The sequence below is a fragment of the Nyctereutes procyonoides genome, unplaced genomic scaffold (assembly GCF_905146905.1).
Source record: "Nyctereutes procyonoides isolate TBG_1078 unplaced genomic scaffold, NYPRO_anot_genome, whole genome shotgun sequence".
Classification (NCBI taxonomy): domain Eukaryota; kingdom Metazoa; phylum Chordata; class Mammalia; order Carnivora; family Canidae; genus Nyctereutes; species Nyctereutes procyonoides.
In genome coordinates, this window is record NW_026575082.1 from 24,100,767 (window position 1) to 24,125,750 (window position 24,984).

General features: G+C 37.5%; 1 protein-coding gene across 2 annotated transcripts in view; it reads right to left on the bottom strand.

The window, feature by feature from the left end:
* Positions 1-3,231: 3,231 nt before the first annotated feature.
* Positions 3,232-24,984, bottom strand: part of LOC129514583 (mRNA cap guanine-N7 methyltransferase) — a 33,360-nt gene continuing 11,607 nt past the window's right edge. For both annotated transcript variants that reach the window (XM_055333265.1, XM_055333264.1), the window contains exons 6-11: positions 24,179-24,360; positions 23,529-23,693; positions 19,364-19,481; positions 12,318-12,419; positions 10,940-10,973; positions 3,232-7,878 (exon numbers count right to left, since the gene is read on the bottom strand). In XM_055333265.1, the coding sequence (XP_055189240.1) occupies positions 7,841-7,878; positions 10,940-10,973; positions 12,318-12,419; positions 19,364-19,481; positions 23,529-23,693; positions 24,179-24,360 (639 nt within the window). In that variant the 3' untranslated portion in view covers positions 3,232-7,840. The remainder of the gene's footprint in view (positions 7,879-10,939; positions 10,974-12,317; positions 12,420-19,363; positions 19,482-23,528; positions 23,694-24,178; positions 24,361-24,984) is intronic.

A 24,984-nucleotide genomic window follows, 5' to 3' on the forward strand; every position in this document is an offset into this window, starting at 1 on the left:
GTAAGGGTGAAAATTGTCCCATCACTATTTGTCAAAAAATTATCCCTCCCCTGTGTATCTTGGTGTCTCTCTTGAAAATCAATGGACTTATACACGAAATTATTTTTGTACTCTACTTTCTCTTCCATTGATCTGTATGACTATCTTTATGCTAATACCACACTGTCTTGATTACTGTACATTTATTTACAGTAAAATTTGAAATCAAGAAGGGTAAGTCCTCTTTGTTCTTTTAAAAATTTGATGCTGGAAAAAAATTTTGATCCTGGGTCTTTTTCATTAATATATACAGTTTAGGATCAGTCTGTCAACTTCTGCAAAAAGAAAAAAAGAAAAAGAAAACCAAACCAACCTCACTGAAATTTCTATAAGGATTGCATTGAATTGACTGGTCACTTTGGGGTATATTGTGATCTTAACAATATTGAACTTCTCAATCCATGACCTTGAAATGCTTCTTCACTTTAATTTCCCTCAGCAATATTTTCAGAGTACAGTGTACAGCAATGTTTTCAGTGTACAAGCCTTAGATTTTTGTTAAATTTATTCATATTACTGTGAACTGAATGTTTTAATCTCATTTTTAATTGTTCATTGCTAGTACATAGGAATGCAACTGCATTTTGTATACTGACCTTGTATCCTGTAACTGCTGAACTCATAACCTTTTTATGTATGTGAGTATTTGGGGGTTTTCTATATATGGTTGCCTGCAAATAAAAGACAATCCCTCATTCTTTCCCAATGTAGGTGTCTTTTACTTCTCTTCCATGATTACACTGGTCAGAACCTCCAGCTTAGCCTTAGATAGAAGTGGTGAGAGTGCCAATCCTTTCCTTATCCCTGGTTTTTATCTATCTTCATTGAGTAGGAAGTTAGCTATGGGTTTTTATAGATGCCTCTGATCAGGCAAAGAGGTTTGTTCAGAGTTATACAATGAGGGATGTTGAGTTTCTATAAAATACTTTGTCTCCTGCAGTGACCATGCAGCTTTGTCTTTATTCTGTTAATACGGCACAGTATATTAATTCTCAGATGTTAAACCATCTTTGCATTACTGGAATAAATCCTACCTAACCGTGGTGTACCATCCTTTTTGTGCACTGTTGGATTCTGTTAGCTTATATTTTGTTGGGGATTAATGGGATATTGGTCTGTAGTTTTCTTTTCTTGTGGTGCCTTTTACTGGCTTTGTATCAGGGCATCACAGGAGCTGAGAAGTACTCCCCCTCTATTTTCTGCAAGAACTTGTGAAGGACTGATAGTTTCTTTCTTAAATATTTTTCATAGAAATCCCAAGTGAAGCCATCTGGGCCTACATTTTTCTTTGTGGGTAGATTTTTAAGTACTTACTCATTTTTTTTTTTTTCTATTCAGATTCTCTATTTTTTTGAAGTCAGTTTCAGTATTTTGGGTCCTTTTTGTCTTACGAAATAACTGGTCCTTAACATAGAATTGTTCAGATTACTTTTTTAATCCCTTGTTTAAAAAAAATGAATTTGATTGTGAGTTCCTTTTTCATTCATTTCAGTAACTTGCCTTTTTTTTTTTCAGAATCTAGCTAACAGTTTGTCAATTTTGTTGATCTTTACAAAAAAACCACTTTTTTATTTTGCTGATTTTCTCTATGGTTTCTGCTTCTAATTCATTGATTTTCACTCTTATTTCCTTACTTCTTTCTCTGGGTTTAGTTTGCTTTTTCTTATTTCTATGCCCCTCTAGTTACTTAAGTGGAATCTTAGGTTGTTGACTTGAAATCTTTTTTTTCTTTCCCATTATACATTTCCTCTAAGTACTGCTTTAGCTTCATCCCATGCATCCAGATGTGTTATTTTCATTCAGCTCAAAGTATGTTCTGATTTTCATTGTCATTTCTTCTTTGACCTATAGGGTATTTAGAAAGTCTTTTGGTTTCATTTCCAAATATTTGTGGATTTCCCAAATTTCCTTTTGCTGTGTATTTCTAATGTAATTCTTTTTTGGTAGGAAAATTGTTTTGTATGATTTTAATCCTTTTAAATTTTATTGACATTTGTCCTATGAGCTATTCTGGAGAATATTTCATTTATGTCTAAAAAGAATGTATATTTTGCTGTTGTTGAGTGAAGTGTTTTATAGATGACATTTAGGTTAAGCTGGTTAATAGGGCTGTTCAAATCTTTTCTATCTTTGTGATCAGGGTTCTCTTTTAAAAACATAAAATGACCACATTCATATGGTCCTCTTGTGGCTTTCCACTGCCTTTAGAACAATATCCAGGTTCCTTCCCACTCCTGCCTATCTCTGTGTGCTCATCATGTACCACTCTTCACTTTGTTCAACCTAATTAACAAGCTAAAACTAGCTTTGTCTCCTGTTACTGATAATCAAGATCCATTACAAAGATAACTAAGATAGTATGGTATTGGTGCAGAGATAAATAAGCTGACCAGTGGAATAGAACAGAATTCAGAAACAAACTCACACTCATATGATCACCTTAAATATGACAAAGGTGAAAAATTGTGGTTTGGGAAGGTAAGATGGTTTTTCTCAATAAATGGTGCTGGGAGAGCTGGAAATCCAAGAATAGAAAACGTCTACTTTAAACCTTACCTCACACTGTTAACAACAACAAAAAATCAATATGATTTCAGATTTAAAAGTGAAGAGTAAGACAAAAAAGATTTTAGAAGAAAACAGAACATCTTCATGTTCTTGGAATAGACAAACATTTCTTAAGCAGAATATGCCAACTGTGAAAGAGAACACTCGTATGCTATTTTAAAATTTAAGAGCTTATTTTCATATATTTGGGACACACACACACACACACATGCATTCTCACAGTACATTCAACAAATGACATGCATCCAATCCAGAATCAATGTATTTTTGAAAACCACAATACAAAAGATAGCCCATCCAATAGAAAAGTGGGCAAGAACCTGAACATTTAACAAGATAATAAAAAGGCAATAATCCTATGAAAAGTGCTCAAATCTCATTAATCAGTAAAATGAAAACAAAAGCCAGGATGAGATACTACATGCCTGCCAGAATGAAATGAAAAAGACAGACACTACTGAGGGTAGCGACTGGAACTTTGGAAAACTGTCTGACTGTATCCAGTAAAGCTGAACCTATGTATATACTGACCCTGCAATTCCACTGCTAGGCAGAAAGGAGTACCTATGTATTCATGTACTAGGATATTTGAAGCAGTACTATTAGTAATAGTTCACAAACATCCATGGGATAAATATGTGGTTTATTTACGCAATGGAATACTATACAGCCATGAGAGAAAAAAAAAAACCACATACAAATCCATGCAACAAAAATCTTACAAACATAATGTACAGCAAACCAGCCAGATACAAGAGAATACAGACTATTTGATTCCATTTAGATTATGTCCAAAACCAGACAAAACCAATCTATTTCTCAGACGTTAGACAGTGGTTACCCTTGGGGAGGTAGTTACCAGAAGGGAACATGGTGGGGGGGTTCTGGGGTGGTGGTAATAGTTTGTTGATTGAAGTGGTGATTGTATTTGTGGCCCATTTGTGAAAAACCAAAAACTTGTGTATGTTATACTTCAACTAAAATTTAGAACAAAATGATTTGCCTCTGCCTGGATAATCAACTCAGACTGAAGATTCCTTCACTTGGCCTCTCCTGTTGGCTCTACTCTCACACTGTGTTTCCACCTCTTGCCACTTCCAAATGGTGAGGGTGGGAAAAGAACCATCCTCTAGCCCCCTAAGATGCAGACTAAACTGGATTTGCTACAGGACTAGTAGCTTAAGAAGCAGGTCTACCAAAATGTGAAGTCCAAGTCTATCTTTGTCCTCTTGCCTATTGATTATTCACTTTTACCCTCAGTCCCCAAGTACACTCAAATACCTTCTTGCTCTCTGCCCCAAAGCCTTACACAGGATAAATGCTCCTCTCAGGGGACACTTAAATAAGTACGGAAGTCTGTTTTCAAGATTAGAGAGAGAGGGAGAGACAGAACATATGTACACAAGCAGGGGAAGGGGTAGGAGAAGCAGGCTGTCTGCTGAGCAGGGAGCCTGACACGGGGCTCAATCCCAGGACCCCAGGATCATGACCGGAGCCGAAAGCAGACACTTAACTGAATGAGCCACCCAGGTGCCCCAAAAAAAGTATCAAAGGTTCGAACACCAAAAGGTTGGAGCACCAAGCAGGTAACATTTTAAGTTGTGGGCAGTGAATAGGTGAGAAGTCATCTGGATTTAATCTCTTGAGGTGTGTAACATAAAATTGGATTGCGGGCCTGACTCGAGGGATATGGGTAGTCCAATCTTGGCTCCACTTTGGGCAACTTTATGTTCTCTCTCTGTGCTCCAGTTTCCTCATTATTAAAAGAGGGATAACAGTGCATAGCTCATATAGTCACGAGTGCCAAAGTGAACTAATGCACATAAAAGATTTAGAAAAGCTACTGACCAAAGGAAGGAGCTTAAATGTTGTCAACCTGGCTTTATTCCAGGTCTGCTGTCCCCAGGGAATCCTGGCCCAGGGAGTCTAGGGAGCAGAGGGCTTTGGCTAACTCAGAGTCTACCCAGCCTGAAGAAGGTACTCTTGGGTGTTCCACGCTTGCTCAGTACTGCAGTGAGGAGCAGGTGCCCAGGCTTCAGGATTAGGTGGGAGCAGAGGAGGAGCAGAGAAGGTGAAGAGCTGGCTGTCCCCCGGCCTAGTCACATCTATCACTAAGTGCAGGAGTCACCGCACTGCCCGCCTTTGAGGAACCTGGAATATTGCTCTGTTAGAGGGCAAGAAATGAGCCTACCCAGGTGCGTGGTACCTGACGTAGCATCTAGGGAGGCGAGGCGGTCACATCATGTACCTGTGCTCCTATGTGACCAAAGGGCCAGTAAATACTGCAGGCATTTCGGTACAACTTTTATTACAGGGCCCTGGTCCCTGGATCTGGTCCCTGGATCTGGCCCGACCTTGAAGACCCAGACACCTTGCTCACGATACATACAAAGCCTGAAGTAGACAAAAAAGTCAGCATATTAACAATGAAAAACAACATTCAAGAGCTAGAATATTCACCGGCAGATCTACACAAGAAACCCCATCTTCACTAGGATACTTAAAGACTGACCAAAATAACGTAACAGAAGGGGTTAAGATAGGCTGAGGGGATGGGAGACCGGGCCTCGGATCTGACCACGCATTCTCTGCCTCCTCTCCCCACTGCTGACCCACACCGCATGCTGCTTCAAAGCCCCCCACTTTGTACACCTCTGCTCTGATGCTCTATTACATAATGCTACAAACACAGATTAGGTAGCAATCACATTTCCTCAACTTTCAGGTTTGGGGACACTGTAGGCCAGGAAACTCTGCACCGGTCATCTGCCTCTCAGAGGCATCACACACATTAGTTAACAGAAGTCAAGTCTCTAATCAATGCCTTCTCTCCCCGAAGGCAGATTGTTCTGGGAGTCACCCTGCGCATGGGAAGAGCGGTCATTACTACGGACAGCTGCGGTGTGCAGGGGAGGACACCGCCCCTTTGAATGCAGCTGGAAATAGCCAGCTCATCTCTGTGAACACCATGGTTACACTTTAGCGTATTTTAGGCCCAAAGAATTCAACTTGAGCATTCGTTATACCACAGTCCAGCCAGGTTCCTAGACCAATCCTCCCAATCCTTGGGTTGTGTCCTCTCAAGTGGCTGGTTTGATCTCCATTTCACTTTTCTCATTGGAGGACAAACTGGAGAGCCTGTAATCACTCCCATAAACTTCACATCACCGACCTGATAGTGAAGGGCCATGCCCCTTTCCTAACCGGTTTCCCTGAGTCCCTGTCCAGACACTTAGATGCAGGACGAAGGTATCAGGTTGGAAGGAAGAGCAGAGGCGGCTAGAAGGATAAAGCTCAAGCACGGGGCAATGCCAGAACCCTGCATCTTCTGGGTGCGGCTTCATGTGCCTCCTGTACACACAACAGCTTGCTTGCTTGAGGTGAAAAGACTGGCTGAATCCACTTGGGTTTCCTTTACCCCTTTCTGTGCCTTCAGTGAAGGCCCCGGGGGACTGCACCTTCCTTGTCTGCTTTGTATTACCGCCAATCACTCCATCCTTCAGGGGATCCTTCTCTCCCACAAATCACCCATGGGGTGGAAAGAGCAAGGGGCTAAAAATGTTTTACTACTTGCTTAAAATTGGCTAAGGCCATTAAATGAAAATGATGATTAAGAAGTAATAAGCCACATCCACTAGCAAATTATCAAAACACTTTCTGGAACTTTCCCCAGAACTAAAATGAACCCGCATATGTAACATGAAGAGTTCACCTCACATCCCCAGCACCACTACCAAACCTCCGCTGGCTAACAGCAGCCAGAAATGCTATTATTTATTTCCCCCAAATGACTTATGGCAAGCCACCACTAAGGCAAAAAGACTTAATTTTTATAAACTGGTAACAGCTTGGGGACCAACAAATTGCACAAGGAACAAAAAGCAGGTAACCTGTGTTCTCTTGTTAAAATATCTGTTACACCATGAATAATCAACATATGTAAACAAATTAAGAAACTTTGTTTTAAACAAGTACTCTGGATAATTATAGAAAGTAGTCTTTTAAATCCATGCACTGATTAAAAAATCATTTTTAGATGATTTTTAGAAGAATATGCAATAATTGCTGTTTTGTTCTTTGTAAGTTTTTCACTACACCTAACACTGGCAAGTTTTTTAAATGGTGACGTAAAGTAAGGATGACCATTCACCTAAGTGTCGGTCTGGAAGAGGAGTCAACAATTCTGAAATGGCAAATACAGATCTTGAGCAGTGATGGGACGCTGGATCCTACTGCACCAAGCACGACGTGGTGACACAGAAGAGCAGGTACTGTTCTCCCAGGGCTGAAGGGGAGTAACGCATCTACAGAGCACACAGTGCCCGTATCCTACACGTCTAACCTCGGGGGGAATTCATCCGAAGTCTGCTTGTCAGATTCCTCTAATCACATCCTCCTGTTGCAGTCCCATACATACATCTGAGGAAAATGTTCACACGGGACAGGTTTTCATTAAATCACGAGAAAAAACAACTGTGGCATTTTTGTTCAAGGAACAAAGAGAAATCAGTCTAACTACATTCCTGATAACTAGAAACATTCATTGCTATGGAAGGAAATCTTTAAGATAAAGCCCCTAAAATCCAAAATAATTTTATGCTGGCATCGAAACCGTTCTAACCAGTTCCAGAATTAGATCGTCTTTGCAAATAAGGTAGTTAGTATTTATAATGAAACGTAAAAACTGACAAAAATTCTAGGTAAATAATTTTTATGATCATTTAAAATTCTGTTTTAAACTTGCAACTTTAGTGATATATATTGAACACATTCAATAGTACAGAACACAATCCATTTAATCTTGAACACTATATAACAAAACTACAGAAATGAGCACAAACCCCACAAACCAGTATGCTCCCTCATCAATTCTATAACTGCAATAAATTTAATACTGTAAACAAACACTGAACAAATCAGAGCACTATGGAAAGAGCTCAGGAGCTCAAACAAGTCATACTATAATTTTTATGCGCTAAGAGAGTAGTGAGGCAAATGGAATTCTTAGAACATTACTTAAAAATAGATTTTTAAAGACAAAGGTCCCAACTGATTCTTATATACACACACAAAAGTTCATCTGTCACAGACAGCAAATGTTGAATTTATACACTGGAGTTTCCGGCAGCATCCTGCACATTTAGAATAATTAAACAAAGTTGTCAAATCTAGGATGGATCACTCAAATCTGTATAGGACGGGACACAGCTGTCCTGGGCTACTGCGTATGTGCTCACTGCTGCTTCTCAAATGCAAAAACCAAGTAAATACCTAAAAAGAAAATAATAAAAATTAGAGTTTGGTTTCTTATATCCTTAAGCTAAATAACAATTTCAGTCTTGTTTATAATTTGGTGAAAATTCTCAAGCTTCTGAAGGGAAAAATCCCATTATTTCTAAGGGTCCTCAATTATTCTGAATCATATTTCAGCATATAGGGGGTTATATCTATTTACCTGAAAACAATCACTTATAATACTCAGTGACATTACAGCTCTTGAGAAAACCAATTCAACAGCTTTAAAAATTTCTAAAAACAGTTTGAGATAAAAAAAAAAATTAAAAGTATAAAGGCAAAGAAAATTAAAACTAAAAAATCTTATAACAATTCTTTTTATCTGGAGTGAGACAGGTAGAATAATTGCACTACCATCAATGCTTCTGGCATTGGTTATCTAGGTTTTCTGTTCGGGGGAAAAATAAAACTAATAAGAATTATAAGGAACGTAAGTAACGTGCAAGTTAAAATTCATCCAATTATCCAATTGTTGTGTTGTAGGTCCTGATAAGTAAGCCAAAAGCTACATGAGAATTGATGCTTAGAGAGATTTATCTGGCCCCAATAGTGATATTCCAATCCCATGAATATTGTCCCTTAAATACACTGTGTGTTCACTCAGACATCTAAGTGTATGTATTGGTCTTCATTCTGGATCACACTAAAATTCAAACCTATTACATCTTCTAATAAGATACCAATAGATTTTATGCTATATAAACCCCTGACAAAAATGATAAATCCTTAAAACATCACAAGGATGTTCAGGGTGTACACTAGGACATTCAGCGAGTCAGGATAGTAGACCCACGTACCTTGGTGTCCTCCCTTAACTTCTGAATGGGATACAGATGAATGACTGCAGACAATGTAAAAACCTCACAATCCTCTAGGTTTTATTCAACCTGTCCAGGTGTATCACCCCAGTCCTTCCAAAATGCTACTTTTAATGCTATTCTGTTTCTTATCTATTATTCCTAATTTCTTTTAGGAGAAATGAAACATTGCTGGCATTATACAGTGGATAGAGAACAGTCAGGGCAATATCAACATGGTAGTTTTCTAGAAGATAAGAAAGCAAAGCAGTCCAAGACATTCTAAGTATAATACAAGACTTAAGAGCGGCCAGCATTAGTTAGCTTGGCCCCCACTCCAAGTGATCCTTCTGCAGTCTAACCTTGACAAACTCATCCCAAACACATCGGTACCTACTGCAAACAACCCAGCAGTCCTGACCTACCCTAAATCTAGGGTCATTTAAAATCACTAAGACACAGTGTTTGAATTCACATTGGCAATTAATAACTTTCATTCCTTTCTAACTCAAACATTCTGAGAGTCTGACTCATATAAAATGCCTTTATGCAGGCATATCGATTGGGATTTAAAGAAATAAATCTTGAACCCACTTCTAAAAACAAATCAACAATTCTCTACTTTCCTTTCACATTTAACAGATCTTCTAGAGGAGCAGCAGGTTCTAGTAATATGAGCTTCATGATTAAACCAGAAGTTTGAAGTACAGCTTCTCGCACTTACTAGACTATGACACGGGGCAAGATACTTTCCAGGCCACAGAGCCCTCCAGGTTAGAAGTGTGATGCATCAAAGAACACACTGATCCTGACCAGGTAGATCCTAGCTACTATGTGGCCACTGCTCCTTTCTTACTGCTTTTCACATCTCTAACCCAACTCCCTCCACTGTCTGAGGGCATCTAATTCATCCTCTGCGTGCTATTACTCAAGTCCATACTGAGATACAGAAATACAGTTTGAAACTACAGATAGTACCACCATCATGACCTGTGACCAAAGCTTTTTCCTTACATCATATTTGGGACTGGCAGGCTCTCTAACATAACTGGCTCATCTCCACTCTAGGAAAAGTAATGAAATGTACAGGTTTAGGCACACATTTCCCAGTCTGCTGGCCCTGTAATCCCATTTCCACTAAGGGTAGCAATATTCTGAGACAGATGGGCTCAAGATGTTGGCTCTATTCGTTTCCTTTCCCTTCCTTCTCTAATTTGTCAAGTCCTAAGAACAATCCTTCCACATGGGCTTCCATGAGGCATGGTTACAAGTATGAATCATCTGGGTTAGCTCTGTGACCTCAAACAAGTTACTGAAGTGTTTTCTTATCTATGAAAAAGAGATATTAGAAAAAGTAGTCTACCTGAAAAGTTGTGAGGATTAAATGAGTTACAACATAGGAAAAGTCTCCAGTCATGCTCAAGCACATGTTAAATACTCAAATATATCAACTATTATTTCTCAGATTTTACTACCTTTCCTTTGGCTCTCCTTCAACTTTTTTCCCTATTATAAAAATGACAGCCCTTAAAACAGTTTGCCTAGTACTACATTTATTTGTGTCTGTTTCTTCCATTAGACAGTATACATCTGGAAAGTAGAGATTACAACTGTTTTTCTTTTAATTCCCCCAGAACCCTCTGACAGCATGTTATGTAAGTCAATACTCAACATTTATCAAATGGATGGTCTATGATTACCACTTATGCCTTCAACAAAATCAACAAATACTTAAATTAACAGTGGGAACTATCTTTTATGCCCTCAGGGCACCCATATAAGGATATTATCATCATCTTAACACTGAGGCTTTCGGAGTTAGCTTATTCAACATCCATTTGCTGAAGAATCACAGACTTCACAGATTTGACAGGCTTCTGACTTCTCTTACAAAGACAGGCACCTCACTTCAAAATATAGGCACCAGGCCCTTCCCAATCACACATCCCTCTAAAATATCCTGCTCACTGCTGCTTCACTAAATGCTCTAATACTTATTATGTCTGTGTTGTCAACACCAGAGTGGCTAGAAACAAAATACATGGTAGTGTTTAATAAGCCAAAATTTCCAAACGTGCCATTTATTTATGTAAACCATTTAATAATACCATTTATTTATGTAAACATAAATACGCACACCCTCGTATGTGTCAGAGAAATTCCAAAGTGTTCAAATTTTAAGGAGCACTCTGAAACAAACTTTGAAAACGTCAGTAAATCTACAGTGATGATATACTCACTTGTGGCTTCCCACTCTGATTTACTTAAGGTTCCCTGAAATTAAAAAAAAAAAAAACAAAAAAAAAAGAACTTTTAGATTGAATATGGAAGTACATAAATGCCTACTTTTCAATACTGGACAGAAGTGCCCACACAATCCTATTTCACTATAAATATAAGTTGACCCTTGAACAACGCAGATTTGAACCTGCTGGTATACTTATATGTGGATTTTTTTGAACAAATGTAAATGTGTTTTCTCCTATGATTTTCCTAATAACTTTTCTCTAACTTACATTATTGTAAAAATACAGTATATAATACATATGCAAAATACATATTAATTAACTGATCAAGTTATTGGTAAGGCTTCTGGTCAACAGTTGGCTATTAGCAGTTAAGCTTTTGGGGAGTCAAAAGTTAGAGGCTTACTGTCCAAGGGTCAACTATACACACAATTTACTGTTAATATTATTGTGACCTAAATATATAAAAGAAATCAATGAGATTTCAATGTCATCTTCTGAATTTTGCACTCCTAATTCTCTAAACCACTGATTCTCAATTGAAGGGTCAATTTGTGTAAAGAGGGTATTTGTGCACATGTGTAATTGGAAAACACATCTATCTTATATTTTTAACTTGGAAAATAAAAAAATTAAAAAGCCTATCTTGCAACATCCAATAGCATTATAGGAGGGAATATGATTTCTGTGTTTTTACAAAGCAATCACAAAACTCATACCCCATAAAGGAAATAAATTATACTTAAAATAGTTACCAAAATACTAAAAAACATGTTTATATAGAAATACACATGCTACTTTGCACATGCCTTGACTAACAAGCTAGATTGGCAATTCCAGTAACTAATGTGATTTTGGAGAAGTGATGAATATAAATGATAGTCTAAGACATCAGCAGAAATGTGTAATGCCAATTTCTTTTCTTTTCTTTTTTTTTTTTTGTAATTTATATTGATGACAAAGTCACAGCTATATCTAATACCATTGTGGTATAGTTGCATTCTTAAAGAAAATGTGAAATTCCATGTAGAAGTCAGTGAAAATGGAGATATAATTTTTCTCAATGTATGTTCATGAACCCTTGAATTTTATCTATGGAACACAGTGAGTCAGCAGTGCCTATATTAAGATACAATGATATAGCAAGGAATTCTCCAACCAAGCCTGTAGCTTTTTCCCCCATCTTTACTGCCTGATATAGCACTCCATTCATTCTCAGTATTGAAATATTTTATCTTCTATTCTATGGTTACAAAAAGGGGAAACAGACTAACACATATCTGATTTCAACAAAATAATTTCGTAAGTTTCCATATAATATAAGCTTTTTTTTTTTCATTTTTCTATAAAACTGCTACAAATGAAGACTTACCAAAGGTAACCTTACTTGACTGTTCTTCATGTACTCTGCTGCATGTTCATAGTCATCCACCTTCTCAGAGGCAAGTTTGGAATTCTCATTTGCTGGATATGGCTAGGGAAGCAAGTGAAATTCCTAGTTAGGAAATTAAATGAAACTTATAATTCAGAATTAAAAGTACTAAGTCACTAAAATAAAGTAAAATAAAATAATTAAGAAAATAATCCTTAAATATTATTTCAGGAATACAAACTACATATACTTTTGAAATACTAAAAAAAAAAAAAAAAAAAAAAAAAAAAAAAAAAAAAATGGGTGAAAGGATCCTCCCCTAATAAAATAGCTGTCATGGTCAATTTTGATGATAATCATAGAACATTTACAGTTGGACAAAACTGTACCATTTATTTAATCACCACCAAGGGTCACTTAGCATCAAACACTTGGATCTCCCTGACTCCCAAAGACTTTTTCTGTTATAAAGTGGAAGGGAGTTATCAAAAGAGCTAAATATTAACTTAAATATTACAGTAATGTATTAGCCATCAGAAGCATGAACAGAAGTTAGAAATAATACAGGTGAAAAATTCAAAATGCTGGCGGAAGATAGTGGTAGAGTTAAGAGGCCCATAGGCTCACCTCGTCCCATGAATACAACCAAAAACTACCAAATCATCCTAAATACCCCAGAAATCGATCTGAAGACTGGCAAAACAAACTCCACAACTAAAGGTAGAAAGAGGCCCCATTGAAGTAGGTAGGGAGTGCAGGGACAAGATTTGGAAGAAACAGATCCTGGGCATTCTGGTGGGGAGGGAGCTACAGTGCTGAGAAGGGTGAGAAACAAACCAACACACAGGGCAGAGTACAAGGGAAACAAATCTCCGTAACAACTGGCTTATAAAGCTAAAGGAACCAAATTTCAAGAGTTCTTGCAACCAGTGGGGCTTAAAAGCCTGGTCAGTGTGCTTGGAGCTCCGTGGAGAACACTGGTACTGCTATAGGAGAAAACCCATAGGGCTAGCAGGAAATTTTCAATAGAAACTTTGCAAGCCAAAGGGAGTAGAATGACATATACAAAGAGCTAAATAGGAAAAATCTACAGGCAAGAATACTCTATCCAGCAAGACTATCTTAAAGGAGTTAAAGGAGTCTGTGACTACTAACCCAGCCCTACAAGTATTACAGGGGACTCTTTGAGTGAAGGGGAAAGACCGAAAATGACAGTATGAGAGCAGGAAACATTAAAGCAGTAAAATGAGTGTCTGTAAAAACTCAATCAAGGAACTCATAAAATATAAGGATATAAAACAGGACATCATATACCTAAAACTTGGGGAGGAGTAAAGAATGAGTTCAAACTTAAACTGACCATCAAATTAATATAGACTGCTATATGCTGATGTTATATACAAACCTAATGGTAACCACCAATCAAAAACCACTAATAAGTATGCAAGGAATAGAGAGAAAGAAATCCAAATACATCACTAAAGAAAACCAGTAAACCATGCAAGAAATAGAAGAAAGGATCAGCGAAAATCTCCAGAAGAAACCACAAAATGACTAATAAAATGGCAATAAATATCTGTCAATAACTACTTTGAAAGTAAATGGGTTAAACACTCCAATCAAAAGACATAGGATGACAGAATGGATAAAAAACAAGACCCATCTATATGCTGTGTACAAGAGATTCATTTTAGACCTAAGGAACACCTGCAACTTGAAAGTGAGGGGATAGAGAGGTGCCTGCGTGTTACAGTTGACTGAGCACCCAACTCTTGGTTTCAGCTTAGGTTGTGATCTCAGGGTCCTGGGATTGAGCCTCACGTCAGGCTCTGAATTCAGCATGGACTCTGTTTGGGATTCTCTTTTAGTCTCCCTCTGCCCCTCCCTGCCATGCATATGCATGCTCTCTCAGTAAAATAAATCTTAAAAAAAAAACAAAGGAGGAGGAGGAAGAGGGGGAGGGGGAGGAGGAGGAGAAAAAAGAAGAAAGAAGAAGAAGAAGAAGAAAGTGAGGGGATGGAGAAACATTTATCATGCAAATGGTTGGCAAAAGACAGGGTAGGAACAATACTTATATTGCACAAAATAGATTTTAAAACAAAGACTGTAACAAGAGACCAAGAAGAACACTAGATAATAATAAAGGGGAAAATCAAAAAGGAAGTTTTAACAATTGTAAATATTTATGCTCCCAACATGGGAGCACCCAAATACATAAAACAATTAATAACAAACATAAAGAAACTAACTGATAATAATACAATAATAGTAGTTTACTTTAACATCTCACAGCAATGGACAGATCATCTTAACAGAAAATCAACAAGGAAACAATAACTGAATAACACACTGGACCAGATGGGATTTAACAGAAATATTTAGAACATTCCATCCTAAAACAGCAGAATACATATTATTTTCAAGTATACATGGAACATTCTCCAGAACAGAACACACATTAGGCCACAAAACAAGCCTCAACAAATTTAAAAAGATCAAAGTCATAACATGCATCTTTTCTGGCCACAACTATGAAACTGGAAGTCAACCACAAGAAAAAATCTGGAAAGATCACAAATATAGGGAAGGTAAAAAACATGCTACTAAATAATGAATGGGTCAACCAGGAAATAAAAGAATAAAAAAAGTACATGGAAATAAACGAAAATGAACACACAGTGGTCCAAAGCCTTTGAGACGCAGCAAAAGTGGTTCTCAGAGGGAAGCTTATAGCAATACAGGCTACCTCAAGAGGCAAGAAAAACCTAAAAAATAAACTACCTAAACTTACACCTAGAAAAAGGACCTAGAAAAAGAACAAACCTAAAATCAGCAGAAGGAAATAATGAAGATTAGAGCAGAAAGAAATGATGTAGAAACGAAAAATTACTACTAAACAAATCAATGAAACTAGGAGCTGATTCTTTGAAAAAACAAACAAACAAAATGGAGAAAATCGATGAACCTCTAGCCAGAATCATCAAGAAAGAAAAAGGACCCCAATAAATAGAATCACAAATGAGGAAGGCAAAATAACAAACACCATTCAAATAAACAAATATAACATAATGAAAAACTATATATCAACAAATTGGACAACCCGGAAGAAATGGATTAATTCTGAAAAATATATGAACTACCAAAATTTAAAGAAATAGAAGATTTGAACGGACTGATAACCTACAAAGAAATTGAATTAGTAATCAAAAAACTCCCAAGAAACAAAATTCCAGTTCAGGTGGCTTCCAGGCAAATTCTACTAAACATTTAAAGAAGAGTTAATATCTATTCTTCTCAAACTATTCCAAAAAACAGAAAAGGAAAACTTAAAAATTCAAATGCCCTGATACCAAAACCAGATAAAGACATCACATAAAAAAAGAGAGCTACAGGCCAGTATCTCTGATAAGCACAGATGCAAAAATCCTCAACAAAATACTAGCAAATGGAGTTCAACAGTATATTTAAAAAAATCATTCACCAGGATCAAGTGGGATTTATTCCTGGGCTGCAAGGATGGTTCAATATTCATGAATCAGTTGTGATACATCACATCAATACAAGCTAAGAGCCATATGATCATTTCAGTAGATGCAGAAAACACATTTGACAAAGTATAACATCCACTCATGATAAAAGCCCTCCACATAGTATATTTGGAACATACCTCAACAGAATAAAGGTCATAGATGAAAACCCAAAGTTAACATCATCCTTAATGGGGAAAAACTGAAAGCCTTTACCCTAGGAAGTGAGGAACATGAAACAGGATAAGGAAGTCACCCTTATCATTTTATTCAGTATAAGACTGTTAAGCCCAAGCCACAGCAATCTGACAACAAAAAGAAATAAAAGGCAGCCAAATCACTAAGGAAGTAAAACAAGAAAGAGACTTACACTGATGATTACCAGAAGGGAGATGGGGGTGGGGGGAGGGAGGGTTTGCTGGATGAGGCTTAAGGAGCACTTGTCCTAATAAGCACTTGGTGATTAAAATGGAAAACTAAAATAAAAAATACAGACGAAAAACTTGAGTCAACAGAGAACTGTGAGTTCAAGAAGATAGGAAAATAAGCCAGCCTCCAAATTATGGGCAGTCTCTACATTTCCTAAGAACCTGCAGAAGGGAGACACACACACACACACACACACACCACCCTTTGTTTTTTAAGGCTATGCTGGCCAAATGTATATTAAAATTACCTTCAACCGCTATTTTTAATCCATTTCAAATAGCATCTCTTTATACTATGAAGTGTACCACTTTGTAGTATATGTAAATCAAAACATAATGAATTACATAGAACACTTAGTATTTAACAACCACATACTCTAAAAAGGTTATACGGGTATGCCTGGGTGGCTCAATAGTTGAGCATCTGGCCTTCGGCTCAGGGCATGATCCTGGGGTCTTGGGATGGAGTCCCACATTGGGCTCCCTGCAGGGAAACCTGCTTCTCCCTCTGCCTGTGTCTGTCTCTCTCATGAGTAAATAAATAAAATCTTTATGAAAATAAAAATAAAAGGTTATATATTCTTTGTAATTCCCTTTTTTTTTTTTTTTAACAACAAACCAGCTTGCAAGGAATCACTTTTCTTTTAATATTTTATTTATTTGAGAGAGAGAAAGAGCACGAGCAGGGAAAGGGGGCAGAAGAGAAGCAGATTCCCTGGTGAGTGGGGAGCCTGATGTGGGGCTCGATCCTGGGACTGCAAAATCACAACCTAAGCCGAAGGCAGACACTCAACTGACTGAACCACCCAGGTGCTCCACAAGGAACCACTTTAAACCTAGATCTTCTTGATGGATTTTTAAGAAAATGATTCAGAAATGTCTATTTTGCTATTTTCTTTTTCCCCCTTATCGGTATCCCACAGTAAGCTCAGATATTTAGCTATTTGCTGTTTAAGTATGTAGCTTTTTGAAGTCTTGTACTGCTGTCATGAGCAACCTTACTTTTTATACCTTAACTCAGGGATATAAGAAATATCACTAACGGTTTTGGAACCTCAACCCCACATGTTGTGGTTTCATCAAACACAAAGCTTCAAAACTTTAATGTGAATGATCAGAAACTATTCTGTTGTAGACTTGCTCTTCAACTTATCAGTATAAGATTCCTCCATGTGATTACCTGCCTGTCACTGGACATCTGATTTCTCTTCCCTCTCAATCACTTTAAAAAAACCAAACAACATATGATTAACATATGATTATAAAGCTGCAAAACTAATCATTCTTTTCAAAACAGGTAAGAAAAAAGAAAACAGGTGTCAGGACTTTAAAACCACATAACGCCTTGACATGAGACTTTTCATTCTTCCTTCCCTCTACAACAGTGCTCTAGGAGAACAATCTTTTACTGGTTCTATTGCAGACTGGCTCAAAGCTGACGGCTTTAAGAAAAGACTTTTATACATACGTCAGAAAACAGATCCATTTAAGTCTCTGACCTAGACTAAAGCAGGAGCATTGGGACTGCTCTTTCTGCCTCTCGTCCTAACATCCCTCCAAACCATGCTCCATTCTGTCACAAGTCATGTTCCTATTCATTGGACCTTGTCGTCTCCCGCTCAAAGTACTTTATACACCTGCAGAAGTGACTTCGAGGAGAAGTAGGCAAAACCAAAGGACTCTGCCAAACTACATGCTATTACTGCTCATGTCCGTCCCCAGACAGCCACAGTGATAGGTCATATCCTCAAAGGCGGACTGGGGGAGAAGACTGGAGAACCACTGTGCTGCAGAAAGTTATCTGTGCTTCTTCAAACATCCCCTGCTCTCTCATGCTCTCTGCCTTTACTCTTAGTTTACTTTTTTCACAAAAGACCCTTTCATATATGCACTGCACTTTAAATATTTCATTACTGCAGTTCTCACATGGTACTCAATTATTTGCTTCTACATTTATCTTCTCAATATACTGTAAGATCCTTGAAGGAGTGGGACCCTGCTATCCCATAACCCACTGTCGACAGTTTTGAATACATTACACAAATCAACTCATTACCTACATGCTAATAGAATATAATCGTTGTACATGCAAAGCACCACCAAAGATGATAACCTATAGGCATGTGTGTGTGTGTGTGATTTGCACATGCACACTTTTTCTAGTTCTCTCTTCTCCCTCAAAACAAAAACAAGCCTCTCCAGCTAACATAAAGCAAATATAAACATTCTTTGTTTTATTTTTATTTTTTTTAATTTATTTATTTATGATAGTCACAGAGAGAGAGAGAGAGAGAGAGAGGCAGAGACACAGGCAGAGGGAGAAGCAGGCTCCATGCACCGGGAGCCCGATATGGGATTCGATCCCGGGTCTCCAGGATCGCGCCCTGGGCCAAAGGCAGGCGCCAAACCGCTGCGCCAACCAGGGATCCCCACATTCTTAGTTTTAAAATATAGGAAATATGACCAACGAAGAATGTAATATTTTAGTGGTTTAAGTAATTTCAAAAGATAATTTAGAATTTAAAGAGGCCACTCCAAATTGGGAAAGTTGTATGGATACAACAGGAGACTTGGCATGGTATAAGATCATCTTAGACCCTAGCCAGGAAAATTTTAAAGAACTAATGTAACCAAAAGGCAGTATTGTGGAAAAGTAGTGCAATCCTGCACCCCAGAGAACATTTGGTAATGTCCAGAGTCATTTTTGGCTGTCATAACTGGGGACAGGGAAGCTACTGACATCTAGCACATAGATACCAGAGATGTTAAACAACCTAGTGTGAAGGGAACAGCCCCTCACAACAAAGAAATTGTCCTGCTCAAAATGCCAACTGTTCTTAGGTTAAGAAATCCTATTTAAAAGCAGTATACTATCTAGAAAACAGAATTTGATGACAGCACCACTCACTCACGCATTCAAGTTTTTCCTGACTACCCACAGAGCAACGTCTCTGTAATGAGCTCTGTCCTAGGTGCTGAAGAACTTAGAGTAGTTCAAATAATCTGATTTACATAAATACTTAGCATCTAAAAGACCTTAAAAGGAATGTCAGAAACAAAGAGGAATATTTACACCTTTCTAAATACCTACCTCCAAGGCCTGCATTCGTTTTAACAGCATTTTATTTTCGTTGTTCTTAATCTTTTCCTCATAGAATTCCAGAAATGTCTTTTTGTAGACTAGTTTCATATTGTACTTCTTCGCCATTCTGTCCAAAACAGATTAATGAAAATGCTTCCAAAATATCAATAATTCCTTAACAGTTTACTTTCACACAACAGTGACAATGTCTGGGCATCACCAAAAAAGCTATCAATTATATATTTACGACAGGATAATACAAAATGAATGAGGCGTAATGTACCAATGATGACATCTATAAAAACACATGCATCCTAAATCTCAATCTAAATCAACGGGTCACAGGAAATGTAACAAATAAGTCAGGAAGTAAAATGAAAGGCTATGAGATGGGGATGAAGAGCTATAAAGAACACTTCTGTTCCATTTTATTATTTTTTTTAAACCTTCATTTATTTATTTTTATTTATTTATTTATGATAGTCACAGAGAGAGAGAGAGTGAGGCAGAGACACAGGCAGAGGGAGAAGCAGGCTCCATGTACCGGGAGCCCGACGTGGGACTCGATCCCAGGTCTCCAGGATTGCGCCCTGGGCCAAAGGCAGGTGCTAAACCGCTGCGCCACCCAGGGATCCCCTATTCCATTTTATTTAACTTGATCCTTCACAGTGGCATTTTGAAAGCAGGTGCCATTCTTTTTTTTTTTTTTTTTTTAAATTTATTTGAGAGAAACACAGAGAGTGTGAGCATAAGCAGGAGAAGAAGCAGAAGGAGAGGGAGAATTAGACTCTCCACAGAACAGAGAGCCCGACATGGGGCTCGATCCTGGGACGCCAGGATCATGACCTGAGCCAAAGGCAGATACTTAATCTACTGAGCCACCCAGGCACCCCCATTCCTCCTTAAAACATTCTTTTATCTCTTGGGCTCTCTGGCAAGATACATTATTAATTTTTATACTACATCCTGGGCTGCTGCTTCACAGTTTGTTTTATAAATTTATTTTACCCAACTTCTAAATTGTAATATTCTGAAGAGTTTGGCCCGGAGCATTACTCATTTTCCCTTCCCTGTCTTTAAATAGCACGCCAACAGCTATCTGTAGCTCAGCTCTCTTGTCATGTTCTTTTATCCACTGCTTCCTAGAAATCTCCACTAGGATGTGCCAGGAGTATTCTCTAACTTTCCAAATCCAAGGTTGAATCCCTAGACTGTTCTGCCAATCTTTGCTACTTCAGTAAATCTAATGATTTATGCCAGAAACCTCAGAGTTCTCTATGCCACCTCTGTTTATCTATAAAACGTTCTTCAAATAGGTCTTCTTACCCCTTCGTTGGCCACCATCTTGCTTTAACTACCACCACCACTCAGCTACACTACTTCACTTCTTTCCCTGCTTCCAGTCTTATTCTCCCTCAATGAATTTTCCATCTACAGTCAGATTAAGCTTTCAAAAATACACACGTCACTTCCCTCATTTACGCCCTTCACTGGCTCTCCAGGACACAATTTAAAAGCTTTGTGCATGGCCTCTAAATGTACTCATTTATAAAGGAAATGTTTCCTTGGGGTGCCTGGCTGGCTCAGTACATAGAGCATGAAACTCCTGATCTCGGAGTCATGAATTCAAGCCCCATGTTGGGCATAGAGCTTACTTAAAACAAAAACAAAAAGTAAAAAAGAAAAGAAAAAAAGGAATGCGGCCTCATCTTGAGCTACTTGGGCTCTATGATTCCTACAACTCACAGAATGGCTTTCCTTCAGCTCATTCACATATATTGTTACTATACCTGGAATATTTTCCAACTTCTTTTCATCCTTTAGATGTTGACTTAAGCATCACTTCTTCACAGGTGGATTCCTTAAATACTCAATTACATTAGGTCTCCCTGTTATACTCTGTTTTTTTTTCCCCACTGCATTTGCCAAAGTTTATAGTATCTTATCTGTTGACAACATGCAGGGTCTGGAGATGATCTCAGGTAGCAGGTAAAAGAGATGGAGGGAAAATAACTCTCAAAGGGTCAAGAAGGCTTGTGAGGTGATCGTGGGGAGGGGACAATGTAAAAGAACACATTTGAGAGTCACTGGGATATGTATGTAAGGCAAGGCTCCCCATAATTTGAATTAGCCCTTCTTGGAAAGACAACATGAGTAAAGATAACAGTCTCTTCTACACTAGGCAGTTCATTTTCTACCATAAATCTCCAAATAAGCCTTCAGAAATAAAATCAAGTTTTATGCCTGAGAACTATCACTGCAAAGAACTGACTCAATCTGACCAATTTCAATAGGTTTGTCATATAAAAGCTTGTTATATTTTTGTTCAATTTCTTAATAAAACTGCAAAAGGGCATCTCAAAATCCTATGCATTTTCAGATCCTGTCTCACTGAATGTATAGCTGTTTTAATAAATAATTTTTTAAAAAATTTAGATACTATATTGATGACTTGTGACTTTATATGTGCATCACCATTAAGCGATTTAAGTACAAAAGATTGCTACTCCTTCCTAGCATTTAAAAAGAACTTTTATTATGGGTCACCTGAATGGCTCAGTTGGTTAAATGTCCAACTCTTGATTTCAGCTCAGGTCATGATCTCAGGGGAGATGGAGCCCTGTGCTGGGCTCCTGGGCTCCGCGTTCAGGAATCTGCCTGAGATTCTCTCTCTCCCCCTCTGTTCCTCCCTCCACTCATGTTCTCAATCACTCTCTCTCAAATAGTAAATCTTAAAAAAAAAAAAAAAAAAAAAAAGCCTTTCATTATATCCTTTATCTTTTTGGATCTACTCAAATTACCAACTTTGTTAACCAAAAATACCAAGCTTACATACTAAACATATGAAATGATGTACTAAAGACAATTTCTTCTTTTATACATATGAAGAACAGAAACACTTCACAAGTCTACTAATGTTGAGGGAAAAAAATGATTTGATTGATATGACAAGGCCTTATTATGTTTAAGTTTATTCTTCTACTTTCCTTCTCAGGGAAACCCCAAGAGCCAGGGGTCTCATAAGGCCTTAAAAGCCTTATCTGATGCAAAAGACGAATACCCACCATTTGCTTGGACATGGATAGAACTGGAGGATATTATGCCGAGTGAAATAAGTCAATCGGAGAAGGACAATCATCATATGGTTTCACTCATACAAGGAATATAAAAAAAAAGTAAAAGGATTATAAAGGAAAGGAGGGGAACTGAGTGGGAAAAATTAGAGAGGGACACAAACTATGAGAGACTCCTAACTCTGGAAACAAACAAGGGGTAGTGGAAGGGGAGGTGGGCAGGGGGTTGGGGTGACTGGGCGACGGGCACCGAGGGGGGCACTGGATGGGATGAGCACTGGGTGTTACACTATATGTTGGCAAAATGAATTTAAATTAAAAAAAAAAAAAAAAAAAAGAGGGCAGCCCTGGTGGCCCAGAGGTTTGGCGCCACCTTTGGCCTGGGGTGTGATCCTGGAGACCTGGGATCGAGTCCCACGTCAGGCTCCCTGCATGGAGCCTGCTTCTTCCTCTGCCTGCGTCTCTGCCTCTCTCTCTGTCATGAATAAATAAATAAAATCTTAAAAAAAAAAAAAAAAAAAGACATCAGTGGAAGAACTGGAGAAATCCAAATGAAGTCTGGAATTTATTATTTTTTTTAAAAAGCCTTATCTGATGAAGCCTGGTAACCCAACTTTCCCTGTGTCTATAGTCTGCTGGACACCTAGAACCAGGTCCATAAGTGAATACATTCTTGAATCAGGATTTTATTATCAACACTTCCTGTGAGACACAGGCTGTAGTGAAATACAAAACAACTTTTAATATCTAACCTCACTAAAGGAGGATCTTTGCTTTATGAAGACTCATTCTATATTACCAAAGTTATTAAGATTTTTTTTAAAAATTAATCTTTCACTATTTGCAATGTCAGGTATTTTCTCCCACAAGATGAAGGCAACAGACTCCTTTCTGTACCTACAGGATAAAGTAATTCCAAGGATGAAAGAAAACTAAATAACCAAGGATATAAGAGACCTACGGCATAAACTAAATTTGACATTAGTCTTTTTTTTAATTCTTTGGGTTCCATTTAAAATAAGGAATGAACAGAAATACTAATTTTTTTTTTCTTTCTTTCTCTCTTAAGGCAAAGAGTAACAGATTAATGACATTCTTACTCATTTAGCAATGGAAAATAGACCAAGAATTCAGGGACATCCACAACACCTTCCAAGTTGAAGTCATATTTGCAGCCGAATAAAGGATAATCTCCTTTCTTCTGAAACTTCACAGTATATATCTCATTCCCAAATGATTCTGTTTCTGAGGCTTCAAGGCGTCTTCTATTAAAGATTATCCCCCAAACCAAAATAAAAAGATTAAAATTGTTATTAGCTCAGACTTATGCTCAGCTGATTATGCATGTGAAAAAACTAAAGGACGCAATTTTAAAAAGATACTTGATCAGCTTTTTAACTGAACTTGAGCTACTTTTAATAAGCAATACACTAGCAGATCATCAACAATCATACCATGTAACTCCTAGTTAATTCTTTTTGTGTATCTGATATAGAGTTTGTCTAGCACTGTAACCTCCGGCTGGATAAAGCATTGGTCTCCAATTTACACAAAAAGGTGTTTTAAAGATTCATCTGTAAGTCTATCTTTTGATCTTAAATGCTGAGTATACAAGTATATTATCAGTGTTTGGCCCTTTTAAGATCAACATGGCATATTCTATAAACTTTATTTCTGATAAACATTTGCTACTTTAAAATAAGCTTACTTCTGAGTATCTTATAAACCACTATATATTAAAAGCACTTACATCAGTTCAAAGCTATTGGGAGTGGTACCAATAAAATAGCCTCCAGGGCTCAGTCTCTCACAGGCATTTCTGAGCATCATGTCAGCCTGCTCATAGGATTCAAATGAATAATGACAGACAAACTGACAACTACAGATGTCAAAGCACGTTTCGGGGTCACGAAATTTGTTAATCAAAAGTTCCTGAAACAAATTAAAAATTAAAATGGGTCAAGATTTTGAAGTTAATTGCAATATAAAAACTTTTTACTAAGTTAATTTCTAGAATTAGAGTCCTTAAAAGTAGGCAGGCCCTCCCAATCACATATCCACTGTCTCATTATGCGTAATAAGGCCCACAACAAAATGATCTTTTCCTTCTGGTTCAATAAAATTTGATTATCATTTTCATAGTAATTTAAAAACTAAGAATGAAATCATGTTTAAAAATCTAACAACCAAATATAACATTTAAAAAGGTTGATGCTTTAATTTGGCTTTACTTCAAAGCTAAGGTAAAATGGTGTTAACAGTAACTTTGATTTAAAAATAACACAGAGCTTGCCTTTGGGACACTTTTTAAAAGTTGTTTTTAAAAATTTCCGACATTCTAGCAGAATACTATCACTTTCCTTCTCACTTTCACAACTGCAAACAAAATGTGTACGATTAAAGATACCCATAATAGTTTAATGAGCATAATGAGTCAGACAAAGCACTGATGTTTAAGATGAGACTTTTACTACTTAAGTGCCTCTGTAGTTCTTAAACTTCATAGTTGTTACGAAATTTAGAAACAAATGGAAAGTGCAAAACTTCAAACTTTGG